At 40.1% G+C, this 16,170-nt stretch overlaps 1 protein-coding gene across 1 annotated transcript in view; it reads left to right on the top strand.

Moving 5' to 3' along the window:
* The window catches only part of LOC128127694 (uncharacterized), a gene marked incomplete at its 3' end in the record, with an annotated part of 140,790 nt that overhangs the window by 26,328 nt on the left and 98,292 nt on the right, over positions 1-16,170 (top strand). Inside the window, exons 2-3 of the mRNA XM_052766366.1 lie at positions 11,731-11,751; positions 11,848-11,903. Coding sequence (XP_052622326.1) covers positions 11,731-11,751; positions 11,848-11,903 — 77 coding nt within the window. The remainder of the gene's footprint in view (positions 1-11,730; positions 11,752-11,847; positions 11,904-16,170) is intronic.

Here is a 16,170-nt window from a genome sequence, read left to right as displayed (position 1 = left end):
GTAAACTCTAAGGGGAATGGCCTTTGGGCCGTAAACTCCTAATTGGAGTGTTTCTAGACCTTAAACCCTTCCAAGGACTTAGCTACCAAGTTGGAATAATTCTAGAAATCATTTGGGACTTCAAAACACACAAATACCCCATGGTTGGGAGTTTACGGCAGTAAACTCAAGAGTTTACAACCGTAAAATCCATGTGTGTTAGTATATGGGGAGTAAACTCACATATATGGTCCTTTGGAACCCTAAACACAAGTACCTTCCCCACAATAGCTTAAATGCAATCCTTAGGGATTAAAACACTTATATAAAGTGTTTATTATGTCTAGGATGTCTTAACTTTATCAATTAGTGATTTAAGACTAATTGAATGCATATATGTGTGATTATATGTTCATTAGGATCGTAGTGTGTGTACAAGTCCTCGCTTGGCACCTAGCAATCCTATACCGTTCAGTTCATCCCAATCACCAACTACAGGTGAGTTCATACCCCTAATCAATGTTTTAAATGATTTTAAACGTATTAACGGGGGGGGGGGGGGGGGGGAATACAAGTAGAAAACAATATGTTATTAAATCAATCTTATGTATTTTATAACGGTGTTTTCATTCAGCAGATTTCACGTACTACAAAATATGATGCATAAAATGGTTTTCTATCTTAGAATACCTTGATAACAAAAGTATTAGTTTTGAAATGTTTATTTAAAATGACATCAAGTCATTCTTAATTACTGTTCAAAACTCCTAGATATCTTGCAAAACCATTATTTTACCATCTTGAATCAACTATACTTATGCGCATATGTTCATTTATATGATAGAGATTATAGTTTTCATCATTCGTTCAGTTTCCCACACCCTGGTGTGTCGAGGGTGCATAAATCTACTTGAACAACCACTTACCTTCCAATTAATTATCATAGGGATAGTTAGAAGATATCAAACATTATTACTACTACAAGGAATCACACAAGAGTCAGTTCATTCATGAGTCTATACTAATACCTTACATGATACATGAGCACACGTACATAGGATTACATGATACATGAATATGTTTACATATACTTACCTGTTACATGAACACACTTACATGAATACCATATAGGAACACTTCTACATAGGTGCATTATCCTGTATTTACTTACCTTGGATACTTGTACTTAGAACTAAGAGGATGATTTATTAGTACTTACTGTGTAAATTGTCTTTCCTATCCCGGTTCAATGGGATATTTCGGAGGGACTTACCATTCCGAACCCCGCTTATTAGCACCAGTGGTCGATGGACGTCTACGGATGTCTAAGGTTGTCACTTATCTAGTAGTCAGTGATGGGACTAACCATCCCTCTGTCCAAATGTTGCAACAGTGGATGAGATGTGAATCTTCGGATGATCATTAGGTTAACGCTATTATAGGACTAACCCTCCCTCCACCCTGCTGCCGCTACAGAGGATGAGGGGATACTCTTCGGATGTCCATAGGGTCTATCTTTCGCTTCGGCGATGTCGTGTTAATCCTGGTCACCCAGGGATAATACTTACATGATAATACTTTTTCCTGTTTACTTTATTTTGTGATATATTCACATAAACGATGAGTTTGACTAAGCTCTTTTAGTACTAGTCAATAGATAGGAAAAACTATCATTTTACTTACAAAACATTCGGGTCTTGGTAGAAGACTACATAGTCATAACAAAACATTCGGGTCTTGGTAGAAGACTACATAGTCATAACAAAACATTCGGGTCTTGGTAGAAGACTACATAGTCATAACAAAACATTCGGGTCTTGGTAGAAGACTACATAGTCATAACAAAACATTCGGGTCTTGGTAGAAGACTACATAGCCATAACAAAACATTCGGGTCTTGGTAGAAGACTACATCTCAAACTGATAGAAAATAAGGGATTTTCTAGGGTTTTTCAAACTTACATCAACATTTTCATTTAACGATTTACATGGCCTTCATAACAGATTTTCACAAACAAGACAATGACACTTAAATACTTATGAATTCACCAGCTTTAAAGCTGATACTCGCTTTCAAAATAACTTGTATGCTCAGGTCATCAGTAGACAGGTACGGAGGCCAGGTTTTGAGAAGACGGAGCAGACAAGTCTCGTCTTTTATTTTGATTGTATATTTTTGGTGTCTTACTACAATGAAAGAACACACATGTATTAAAACTTTACTTCTAATGCAATGGATGATGTTGTTGCTTGTTTATTATATTACACTGTTGTGATACTGTACATGACGTCCTCCACCCCTGAACATTTCCGCCGTTCGTGGTTTTGGGGTGTGACATGTACAGACATATCAAGTCAATAGAAGTCAGAACAGTTGCTGCTAATTTTCAGGCTTTTTAGAATAAGTTTGAGTCTTTCAGGATTCATACTTTAGAGATATCAGGAAAGAGGATGCACTAGGGTTTATTGTGCAACACTGTTATTCCAAAACTCTAAGAAATTAGAGTTTACTGCCTGAATAAAATATTTTCAGCCAAAAACCCTAAATTTGGGAGTATATATATATATATGAGAATTTGTCATTATTTACACTTTTTCCAAATTATCAAGATCCAAATCCATTTCTCTCTCAAGTATCATCCAAAAGTTTCTCAAGATCTTCAAACTAGTAAGTGTTCTAGCCTTCTTAAGTGATTATATACTTTAATCTACTGTTTTAACACACTTCTAACCATGAAATCATTCCAAAAGGTTGATTCTTCAATTTACACCCAGAACACACACTTATGTTCTTGGACTTTTAGCTCACTTCAAGCTTCAATATAGTAAGTACTTCTATCCTACAGCCTTATAAAGCTTGTTACATTCGATTACATCAAGAAAAAGTCCCAAGAACACCAAGAACAAGGTGTTTACAGTTGAAGAAGTTCTTGAACCGTAAACCCCAAATAAATGTGCCAAAGTGTACTTAAGTCCTTCACAAGCCTTAGAAACATGTCTAAATCCTTTCCTTGATGAGCTAAGGACTTGAAAATCCCAAAATACCATAAACCATATGAGTTTACAGTAGTAAACTCAAAGGAAAATGTTTTAGGAACCGTAAACTCCATATAGGAGTGAAATGGTGCCCTAGTTCCTTCCATAGACACATACTTCAAGTAGAAAAGCTTCTAGGGACTTTTATGGCTTCAAACAATCAAATGGTCAAAAGAGGAGGAGCTTATGGCCGTAAACTCAAGGGTTTACGACTGTAAACTCTTTTGTTAGTGACCACAAAACCGTAAACTCCATAATGGAGTTTTCCTTGAACCCCAAGCACACTAGCCTTTCCCTACAACACTTAGATGCAATCCTTGGGACTTATACCACTTCTATAAGGAGTTTAGGATGTCATAGGGTGTCTTAACTTTGTTTATTAGTTGTTTAAAGACTAATTGGATATATATATATATATATAACATATATATATATATATATATATATATATGTGATATTATATGTTAACTAGGATCATAGAGTTTGTTCAAGTCTTCACTTGCCACCTAGCAATCCTACATCTTCAGTTCATCCGTATCACACACTACAAGTGAGTTCATACCCCTTAATCAATGGTTTAAATGTTTTTAAATGATTTTATGGGTGGGGGGGGGGGGGGAATACAAGTTGAATACTTATAGTTATTATATCAATCACATGTGATTAATAACTACCAAACCAATAGTTTTCTTACTGTTCAAACTGTTTACCAAACTGTTTTGCTTCAAACTGTTTTACAAACTCTTTTACTTGTCAAATACTTTTACTTAAAATCTTTTATCTTATTATCAAATGCATGCCTATGTATGTATAGTTATATAAGTAATGTTTAAAGGGCTTAGGAAGGCCAGCTCACTTTATCTCCTTTTCCTTGTTGGGATGTGGCTTTAGGGCATCGGTTATCCGTCCGAAGGTCGTCTAAATATTAGTTATATATTATGTATACATATATAGACATAAAAGTTCTTTCAACCAGTTCCATACCTTTGGGTAGCAAGGGTTTCACAAACATGATCATACATTACTAGTAAGCTACCATAGGGGTAGTTTAGGAAGATACTAAAACTATTAGTAGAACAAAAAGTCATACAATGAGTCAGTTCATTCATGATTCAATACTTGCTAGATAGAGAGAGCACATATTACAACTAGTACACACAGTACATTACTATACATGATAGATAGAGAGAGAATACACATTACAGCTAGCACACGCAGAACATTGCAGTACATACAGGCTAGATAGAGAAAGAGTACACTTTACAGTTAGCACATTCATTACATGTACTTTCATGCAGTTATCTGAACCATTAAACGGGTCATGGCATTTCCTGCCAAGACCGTATTTGTATCCAGAATCTCCTTAATTGGGGAGCGTATGAGTTTGTGTATAGATCTATACTGGATTGACTATCCTACACCTTGCTGCTCGCTACAGTGGGACTTGCAAGTCTACGGGTGCCAAATGTCATTTCTTACGGCGTCTTACATCGTCGTTTTACTAGAGTCGGTAGCAGGATACAGGTCGATCACATGTTACTTTAAACACCTTTTGTTTTAAGGTTGTTAGTAAAGCAGTAGTTAGTTATTACAAATACTATAGTACTATGATATTTTCCCATTACATTCACTTCGTGAATATTCACACGATGCGTGGTAATGTAAAAACTTTATTTTGGTTAATGATAGTCAGAAGTGGGAAAACACACACTCTTACAAGAGACACACGCACAGACACTAGATGCCTTGGTAGAAGGCTACAATTAGTAGGAAACATAGGGTTTTCTAGGAAAGTACAAAACATTTTACAAAACATCTTTCAAACATTTTACAAATACTTTCATACAAACACAGACACTAATATACTTATGATCTCACCAGCTTTAAAGTTGATACTCGCTTTCAAAATAACTTGTATTCTCCGGTCACTAGTAGACAGGTACAGGTGCCAGGCTTTTGAGAAGATGGAGTTCGTTCAAGACTCGTCTTTTATTTTGATATGTATATTTTGGTGTCTATATAACTTCACAGAACACACATGTATGAAATTATATTATTAATGCAATGGATGAAGTTGTTTCTTGTTTACTACTATTCATTGTTGTGATACTGTACATGACGTCCTCCGCCCAAGAATGTTTCCGCCGTTCATGGTGTTGGGGTGTGACAGATTGGTATCAGAGCATTGTTTATAGTGAATTGAGTATATCAACACGTAAAAGATATACTAACTATAAATACAATGGGATTAAAATACTCTGACCAAGAGTTTATACTTTATATATTAAAATAGTTAATTTAGTATATGTGCCTCCATTCATACTAAAATCAGTGTCACTAAGACAAGAACAAAAGTATTACGATTGTTGGGCAGCACAAGTAGACTTAGAGACATATAGTCAAAACTTGGAAGATATAGCCTGATCAACTATATTATCCGAGGGTTGACTAGCATGTGCCTAAGTGTTGTTGTGAGGTTGCAACAAGTCTAAAAACATACCCATAATACCACAATGAGAACAATAGAACCTAAACTTAAAATACTATAAGAGGATTTTGCATTACTATAAGTTACTTATGTGCTAGATTCTTATACCTCTCTTCTCGCGTAGATTTAATTGCTGGATTCCACTTTCCCGAAGACCTGTACTATCCCAACCACGGCAATGCAGGATGGCTGGAAGAAGAACCAGAAGATGATCACCCAATTCCTTTGGATGATCATGAAGCTGAAGGCTTTTCTGATGGTTCTGACTCGGAGCCTGAAGTCAGCTACCTACCTCCAGCTGCTCAAAACCCACACCTAAACCCTCATCCAACATTTCAAGGACCCACACCTCTGTGGGCTACTAAATTGAATACATGGAGCCAGGAACAGGGTCAACCTATCCCTTACAATGGAGACAGAAGCTTCTACAACCTCACTGAGGGAGGTTCTGCTGACAGGGTCCTACCCGTCATGGTTCGTAGGATTTCTCGGAACACGATACTGGGTCAATCAACTATCAATCGAGTCTTGGAGATTGATGCCAACTCTGGCGTTAACACTGTCCGCATTCGCTAGCTAGAGTCTGCTCACGAAAGGTCTCTGGTTCACAATGCAGCTCCTCGGAGGGAACTTGCTGAAACCCGAGCTGAAGTCAGAGAACTTCGAGCTCAGCAAGCAAGAGCTGATAGGCGCATGAGGGACATAGAACGTCTCTATTATGGGGATTAAGAACTCGCTTTGGTAGTTCTCGTCGCTGATAGATTCTCATCAACTTCTCTCTTTTGGATATAACCTAGTTATGTAAAACTCTGGTCTAATTTCCTATCTTTGTAAATCATAGGCCTATTAGGTCTTGGTTAGGTTGTAATTCTGTCAAAATTTTCCCATTTTGGTTGATGTAAGGCCTCCTTCTGTTGGCCATTTTTCCTGAACTTGTTACATTTGTAATTCTAGTAATATTGATAGGTACCTAATCTTATGGGAGTTATTATCCAAATGTTATCATCTATTAGTTCTAGATCTACATTCAATCGTATTGTTGGGCTATGAAGAGTTAGTCCATGAGTCATTCTCATCAATTCTTCCATTAAATTCTTATCAATGTTTTCATCTTCATAAACTTATAGATCAAAGATGCCGCCTCGCAGAAATCCAAGGAGAAACCTTAATAACGAAACACTGACACCACCTCCTCAACCACCTACTACTCAGTTCGACACGACAACCTTAAATATTGTTGTAGCTGTAGCTGTGGCTACAGCCATGGCTCAATATCATTCATCTGGTTCCACTGGAGGAGGAACGCCTGTCCTGTCTGCTCATGGTGAAATCCATGTGCGCTTGAAAGAGTGCTCTTACAAGGAATTCACCAACTGCAAGCCATTGTCCTTCAAGGGGAGTGGAGGAGTCATTGCCCTCTCGCAATGGTTCGAGAAAACCGAATCGGTTTTTGAAATCTGCTCTTGTCCGGAGGAGAGCAAGGTGAATTTTGCTGCTTGCACCTTTGAAACGAAAGCCCTAACATGGTGGAACAGCCATGTTAAGTCATGATCTCTTAGACTGGGAAATGCTATGGGTTGGGAAACTTTGAAAGGCCTCATGATTGAGGAGTACTACCCGAGGGGCGAGATCCAGAAGCTAGAGGAAGAACTATGGAGCCTAACCATGAAGGGCTTCAACGCAGTCGCCTACACCGCCAGATTCTGCGACCTGGTGGCCCTCTGTCCCAACATGATTCCTACAGAGGGAAAGAAAATAGAGAGATACATATGGGGGCCGGTGCCACCATACCAAGGAAATGTATTGGCATCACACCCCACTACATTTGATAGTGCCAAACGATTGGCACAACGACTCATAGGCCATAGGGTTGGTACCCCGTCCGCGACAACTACCCTGGCTATCTCAGAACCCGCAAGAACCACTGATTCCAAGCGGATGTTTTGGGATGACAAAAAGAAGGCCAAGGTTGCCAAAAAGCAGCAGGTCATGGCAGTACATGATGCGATAGCACCTGCTGCTGCTGCTCTGGTAAAGCAGTACGCTGGAAGTTTGCCCAAGTGCAACAAATCCCACTTCCATCACGTCGGTGTGTGCCGGGAGATGCAGTGTCGGAACTGTAACGGGAAGGGGCACGCTGCCCGTTTCTGTAATGCTCCGGCGAAGCCAATCAACCAATCCCCCGGTGCTGGAGTGGGCCAAACATGCTACAGATGCGGCGAGGTAGGCCACTTCAAAAGAAACTGCCTGAAGGCAGGGTTTGTCGGTGGAGCGGCAAGAGTTCTGGCCATAGGCCATGAGGAAGTGGTTGCCGACCCCACAGTGGTCACTGGTATGTTCCTCCTCGATAACTCTTATGCATGCATTCTATTTGATAATGGAGTGGAGAGGAGTTTTGTGAACCAAAAATTTGCTCATTTACTTAGGCAAAAATCACGAGCACTAAATGAACTGTTCACTATAGAAATGTCTAATGGAAAGACAGCGAGCACTAGCAGTATATTCATAGGGTGTACCCTAACTTTAGATAGCCATTCATTTTCAATCGATCTCATGCCGGTCTCCATTAAAAGTTTCGACGTCATTATCGATATGGATTGGTTGAGTCTTCATCGTGCCGATATCATGTGTTACGAAAAGGCTGTTCGCCTTAATTTGTTGTCTAGCAAAACCTTAGTAGTTTATGGCGACAAACCCGACACGAACCTTCGTATAATCTCGAGCATTCAAGCTCAGAAGTTCTTGCGAAAGGAATGTCGTGCATTCCTTGCTCATGTGGTCGATGTGAGCCAAGAAACGAAAGACATTCAAAACATTCAAGTAGTACGCGACTTTCCCGACTCTTGCCAGAAGAACTCCCAGGATTACCTCCGCAACGTCAAGTCGAGTTCCGAATCGACTTAGTTCAAGGGGCTACCCCAGTAGCCAAATCGCCCTATCGTCTAGCACCTACAGAGATGCAAGAGCTGTCCGGTCAACTTAATGAACTACTCAGCAAGGGCTTTATAAGACCAAGCTTCTCACCATGGGGAGCTCCAGTCTTGTTCGTCAAGAAGAAAGACAGATCGTTTCGTATGTGCATCGACTACAGGGAGCTCAACAAACTGACCGTCAAAAATCATTATTCGTTGCCTCGTATTGACGATTTATTTTACCAACTTCAAGGGGCGAACTTCTTTTCAAAAATCGACTTAAGATCCGGATATCACCAACTACGAGTGCTAGGGGAGGATGTTCCGAAGATAGCCTTCCAGACTCGTTATGGGCACTACGAATTCGTAGTGATGCCGTTCGGATTAACAAATGTGCCCGCGGTATTCATGGACTTAATGAATAGGGTGTGTCGTCCTTACTTGGATCAGTTCTTCATCGTCTTCATCGATGACATACTCATCTACTCTCGTAGTAAAGAGGAGCATAGTCAACATCTGCGTCAAATCCTCGAAACATTATGGTTAGAGAAGCTCTACGCGAAGTTCTCAAAATGCGAATTTTGGATTCGACGAGTTGAATTCTTAGGGAACGTGGTTAGCGAAGAGGGAATACACGTGGACCCTTCCAAAATGAAATCCATCGAGAACTGGTCAGCACCGAAGATGCCTACAGAAATTCATCAATTTCTAAGCCTCATTGGCTACTATCGCAGGTTCATTCATAACTTCTCCCGCATTGCGGAACCTCTTACAACACTGACCCAGAAGTGCATGGCCTTTGACTGGAATGAGAAGCAGGCAAGAGCGTTTCAAATGCTCAAACGAGCCTTGTGCACCGCACCAATACTATCCCTTCCTGAAGGAATAGAAGACTTCGTTGTTTATTGCGATGCGTCGAATCAAGGACTCGATTGTGTTCTGATGCAGCGAGGTAAGGTCATCGTCTATGCCTCTAGACAGCTAAAGACATACGAGGTCAATTACACAGCCCACAATCTTGAGCTGGGAGCAGTTGTGTTTGCTCTGAAGATCTAGAGACATTACCTGTACGGTACGAAAAGCACTATCTTTACGGACCACAAAAACCTACAACACATATTCGACCAGAAGGAGCTCAACATGAGACAACGACGGTGGGTTGAGCTACTCAGTGATTACGAATGCGAAATTCATTATCATCCGGGTAAAGCCAATGTAGTAGCTGATGCCCTAAGTCGGAAGGAATATTCTGGTCGTAGAGTTAAATAACTGACTATGACTATCCATTCACACTTGTCCACACAAATTAAGGCGGCTCAGGTCGACGCTTTGAAGCCTGAAAATGTGGCGGGTGAATCCCTGCAAGGGAAGGATAAGAACATGGAGGTTAAGGGTGGCGGAGCTTATTATTTCATGGACCGGATCTGGAGCGCGAAACTCAGTGGTTTCAAAGACTTGGTCATGAACGAGGCGCACAACACTCATTATTCCGTGCACCCCGGAACAGATAAGATGTATCTGGATCTTAAAAAGTTATATTGGTGGCCTAACATGAAAGCAGAGATTGCTACCTTCGTGAGTAAATGCCTTACTTGCGCAAAGGTCAATGTCGAATACCAGAAACCCTCCGGTCTATTACAACAGCCTGAGATACCGGAATGCAAGTGGGAGCAGATAACCATGGATTTCATAACCAAGTTGCCCAAGACAACAGGTGGACTTGATACCATATGGGTCATCGTCGACATATTGACCAAGTCTGCACACATCCTGCCGATCAAAGAAATAGAAAAATGGAGAAACTTACAAGAACTTACCTTAGGGAGATTGTACGACTGCACGGTGTTCCATTATCCATTATCTCGGACAGAGATAGTAGATTCACTTCGAGGTTTTGGCAGTCGTTACAATGTTCCTTAGGAACTAGGCTGGACATGAGTACAGCCTACCATCCACAGACCGACGGGCAAAGTGAGAGAACTATCCAAACCTATCTATCTATCTATCTATCTATCTGTCTATCTATCTATCTATATATCTATCTGTCTGTCTATCTATCTATCTATCTATCTATCTATCTATCTATCTATCTATGTATCTATCTATCTATCTATATGTATATATATATATATATATATAGAATGCACCACTGTGAATTTAGTAATAATTATATGTATATTAAATGATATCCATACTTATAACTCATTTTTATGGAAACTAATTAAATTCCTCATTAATACCAACAATAATATTCTTTCAGAAAGAATTCATATGTAGAAGAATGGGAGTGTATTATAGTAGAATGGGAGTGTATTCTAGCAGAATACACTCTCGTTGTTCATATTCCGTGCAACTTTATTGTATTTTAAGTGAAATAGTCCTGAAACAAAATACGAACTCATATATAAAACCCCAGATGCGAATACATTTTGAAAGAATATTATTGTTGACATTAATTACGGATTTAATTAGTTTTCATAAAAAGAAAATTATAATTATGAACACAATTAATATACATATAATTATGGAAATCATTTAATATCTATATTTATTTAATTAAATAATTATTTAATTTACTAAATTCCTATTGGTGTTTTCCTATTGGTGTTTTCTAGCACACAATAAATATAAGAAATAAAATAACCTAGCCCTATATATATATATATATATATATATATATATATATATATATATATATATATATATATAAAGTGGGAGTGGAAGGGTGCGATGAGGTCTCGTCGTGGTAGGCTAAATAATGTTATAGGTGAAACATCTAATGTACAAATTTGGTTGGTGAAAAATCTCACATTATAAAAAAGAAATACACCATTTGCACATAAACATTAATATGCATTCACTTGTGAAGTTAAATTCGACTTAATTTTAAATTCCACATGCTTCGTTTTTTAATAATTGCTCATTGAAAAATTACGACACTTACACATGAAAATTGCTATAAATTTATGTGGAGATGTTACGTACTTGAATACATTTACATACACTCATATGCAACATAAATTAAAAATATTATTTGTTAGATTTTGCTAAACAATTCTTTATATTTAAAACAATAAAAGAACCAATTGTTTCGCTTACCTATATGTTTTACTAAACTACTTTTATAATAAAAACTAGAAAACAACCAATTGTTTCAATCACCTATGTTTACATATAAATACAAGCTTTATTAGACTTGTATTTCATTAAATACCCTGTGTATGTCAAGTTAGTAAAATTTGTCTAAGGGAAAAAGCAACAGAATGACTAGACCCTTTGAATCCTATACGATCTTCTTTTGTTTCTGCTTTTTAGTATTGATTGTTTCTCGTCAATGTAAGTTCCTAGTGCTTATTATTTTTGTTTTTACATGTTTCATCTTTTATATTTTAATTGATTTTATATTTAATAATATCAAATTTGGTTCTATAGGTAGTAAAATTCCAATGAATGACATAAAAAATGTTGAGAAAACTGAATGCAAGCTGGTGAGTGTGTTTTGTAGATTGGATCCAAATTGAAAGTGGTGTTGTTGCTCTGACATGACCTTATGCGACAAGGATCCTGCTGCCTGTCAACTACTATGTGGGATAAGATACAAATGCTGTCCTCTGTAACTTGTTTTTCATATCTTGTATGTTTTGTGTATGAGCTACTGGACCAATCCTTGCAATAATTTCGAAGGGTCCAACGTACCTTGGGTTTAGCTTTTCATGTTTCCCGAAGCATATCATGCCCTTCCTGGGTGAGACCTTCAGTAGAATGCGGTCACCAACCTGAAATTCCAAGGGTTTTCGTCTTTTGTCGGCATAACTCTTTTGTCTATCTCGTGAGGATTTCAGTCGCTCTCGAATTTGAACGATCTTTTCAATCGTTTACCTTATGAATTCTGGACCAGTGAGAGTACTATCAGGGACTAGACCTTTTGCCAACTGCATGTCGCCCACCTCTGCCCAGTATAGAGGTGATCTGCACTTGCGGCCGTAAAGGGCTTCGAATGGAGTGGTCTTCATGCTAGTGTGATAACTGTTGTTATAAGAGAACTCCACCAATGGCAAGTGGACGTCTGTAACATCCGGACTCCCAGGTATATTATTCTATTCTTTTATTTTTGGAGGATGTGAAGGGACTCGGCGAGTTGGTGCTTAGACTCGCCGAGTAGGGTCGTGGATTCTTATACGGGTTCATGGCTGGACTCGACGAGTTCATGAGTAGACTCGGCGAGTCCACGCTGTTTAATGAAACCCTAATTTTCGGGTTTAGGAGCCTATTTACGGGCACACATAGCCTCCCATTGCGGCTACTAGTCCCTTGAGAGAAACCTTAAGTGAGCTAAATCGTTTGTGATGAGGAGAGGCCATATTTGATCTTTCTATCATTGGTTTAGCAAGAAGAAGGTGAGCAAGATCAAAAGGAGGCTGAAGGGAGTGCTATTGGAGGAATTCTGAGCTCAGGAGTGCTTATTTGGGGTATAATCTCGATCCATCTTCTGTTTTGGTGGTTGTCTATAGAGTTATGGTTTTCTAGACCATTTGGTAGATGGTTTTGATTGAGTATATAGTTCCTTTTCGTATTATGGTCTGAATCTGGCTCCATAGAGGTCCAGAGACCTTACTCCTTTGAGCTTTATGTGGATTGTTGGTGAATATGAACTTAGGATTCCATATTAGAGGTCATTTCCTCAAATAGAACCTTGGAGCCTTTGCATGGGCATCAAGCTTTGAACTTTACATGATTATTGGGACTAGAAAGGATAGATTTGTTGAGTAGAGCATCAGATCTGACCTCAGGAAGCCATTGGAAGTGAGCATGGGTTGGACTCGCCGAGTCCATGAACAGACTTGGCGAGTCGAGTCGAGTTGTCCCGAGACTGTGAATCTAGAGAGTGACCCGCCGAGTTTAGTGAGTGACTCGGTGAGTCAAAAGAGAATCAGAGGAGTAGAGTTCACGTGTAGACTCACCGAGTCGCCCAAGTGCACTCAACGAGTTAGGTCAAAGTTTGACCATTGACTTTGTTTACTTTTAGGGATTTTGTCAACAATAGGGTCTTTGAGCCAAGAGAGGGGTAAAATGGTCTTTTACCCATTTGAGGATGCTAAGAGAGGGTGGGGTCTAGTCTCGAGAGTTATATTTATGAGCGTATCTTACTTTATGTGATTACGCGGAGGCTAGACTATATTGCTACCGAGTCAGAGATTTACCGAGACATCTGAGGTGAGTCTTCTCACTATACATTACCTTGAGTGGTAATTAGAGTTATGTGATAGAGTTAGTGTATGCTATTTATGTGATGTGTTGCACGACATTATTTCTATGTGATTTATGACATGTGTATATCAGAGTATATTAGAGTTAGAACTGGAAGGTTAACAAAGCTAGGACCAGAGGGTCCACAGAGTTCAGAGACCAAGGGCCCATAGAGTTATAGCCTCGAGTGGCTAGTATGTGTTATGTGTGGTATTTTCGGGAAGTCACTAAGCTTCGTCCTTACAGTGTTTTGTGTTATGTGTTACAGCTACTAGTGAGGAGCGCGGGAAGGCATAGACATGATTCGTACACACCCATCGGAGTTTATTATGATATGATCTTGGGATTTTGTACTAAGATAATATTGATACATTTTTTATGAAAGTAATTATGAATGAATTAATATGTTTTTGAAAAGTGAAAAAAATTGGTTGAAATTTTTACGGCGTTACAAGTTGGTATAAGAGCCTTGGTTTGAGGGATTCAGATGCATCTTTGGGCGTATCTGAACTCAAACTGCGGATTCGAGGAAAAATTTTTGATAATAAAAGTAAACTTTTTTTAAAAAAGAGTAAAAAGAGTTTTGAGACAAACAGAGCAGAGCCGTGTGTACGATCAGCCAGCGCCCGAACGGTGATTTCCCAAAATACCCTTGTAATAAGTGTTACGAAATATATTATGTTATGTTATATGATTACCTATACTATGCATGCTAGAGTAGACTAGGTATCCTTCTTAGGACTAGAGTGGCCTGATATATATGATGCCTTAGTCTAGGAGTCTTGCTGCTAGGGATGTTTGGGAGTGTTTAGATAGCAGCGAGGAGCTTATGAGAGATCAGCTAGCGAGTAGCATATGAGTAAAGAGAGTAGAGTACTTGGGATTTGGGACTCTGGGAGGAGGACTTGGGATGAATGTTGATGTGGTGTGGACGGTAGTATTGGGCCCGTAGTACCGAAGGCACCGGGTCAGTGCGCAACCCAAGTAAGAATCCTTAAGGTACCAGGGACCAAGTAGGATTGGAAGTATCGAGTGTGTGTACACTCGAGAGAGTCTCTGATATCTTGTGTTGTATTTCAGAGAGGGATCATGGTGGGGACGTCCCACAGACCAAGGACTAGTGGAGGGGGTGTGAGCGACGAGGAGCTCCGCCAGATGATTCATGATGAGGTGGCTGTTGCCATCCGCACTGAGATTCCAGAGATGTTCGAGTCTATCAAGACCACCCTGATAGAGACATTTAACAAGAGATACGTTGCTCTTTCTGATGTTGTTGTTGTTGCGGCCAATGCAATTGTAGCTGCGGCTAGACCGCAGGGTGGTGATGCGTTGCTGTTCCGGGAGTTCAGCAACACAAAACCAACGGAGTTTGATGGGACCCAGGACCCGATTGCAGCAATGAGGTGGATTTCAGACATCGAGGGGTGTTTCTTCACCTGCTCATCTCTAGAGCATTTGAGAGTACGGTTCGCATTGAACCAGCTTCGCTTGGGAGCGAAGGACTGGTGGAAGTTTGTGATGGCGCATTATTCGCTTGCTGAGCTTGCTGCAGTGACATGGGAGTGGTTCACTGCTATGTTCCGAGATGAGTATGTTCCCCAGGTGGAGAGGGAGCGTTTGGCCCAGGAGTTCCTGATCCTCAAGCAGGGTACTGAGTCTGTCACAATGATTACGAGGATGTTCCATGTGTGGGCGATGTTCTTCCCAAAGCACGTCTCCTCCGAGCAGGCACGTATGAGACGATATCTGAGCATTTTGAGGAGGGATATATGGGAGTTCGTGGCGAACTCAACGTACCGGACATTTGTTGAGCTTCAAGAAAATGCCCGGAAGAGGGAGATAGAGATGGAGACTCATGCTAGGGAGGAGGCTGAGTCTCAGGGGAGGGATCGACGACTGGCGCAGTCTCAACGAGCAGCTAACCAGGCCAAGCCCGCTGATTCGAGAACTGGGAGTCAGAAGGGCTGCACTTGTGACAAGTGCGGCAAGAGCCACAATGGGGTTGTGTAGAGCAGGGTTGTAACAGCCCGAAATTCAGGTACCACTAATTAGCCATTCATCTTTTATTATTTGTTATTTTTGGGCCTTTGTATTGGGCAAGTATGTTGGGCGTAGAAGGAGTAAGCTGTGCGTACTCATGCGCCTCATTTAAACGCGTCATCACCCGGGTACGCTGGGTGTACCCAAGGTTACGTCGGGCGTAACCGGTCCAGACCGAAAACCCTAATTTGGGTTGTGGGCTATAAAAGGAATGAGATGGCTTGGTTCCTCAGCCACCATCCTTCAGAAAGAAACCCTAAGAGAGTTGTTCCTTCGTTCGTAGCTTGTTTGTGAGTGTTCTAAGCTTTGAGGTGTCATTTCAATGTAGCAAAAGAGAAGAGGAGTCCATTGTGGAGGCTAGAAGTTGGTGTACAAGTGTAGATCCGTGGATAGCAAAGGTTGGAGCTTCATCCTAAGGTAAAAAGTTCAGATCTTGCCTTGTAGTTCTTATGGTATGCTTCTTGGACC

The sequence above is a fragment of the Lactuca sativa genome, chromosome 8 (assembly GCF_002870075.4).
Source record: "Lactuca sativa cultivar Salinas chromosome 8, Lsat_Salinas_v11, whole genome shotgun sequence".
Taxonomy (NCBI): domain Eukaryota; kingdom Viridiplantae; phylum Streptophyta; class Magnoliopsida; order Asterales; family Asteraceae; genus Lactuca; species Lactuca sativa.
The sequence above is the reverse complement of the archived record's forward strand: the minus strand, read 5'-3'. Positions and strand labels throughout refer to the sequence as shown.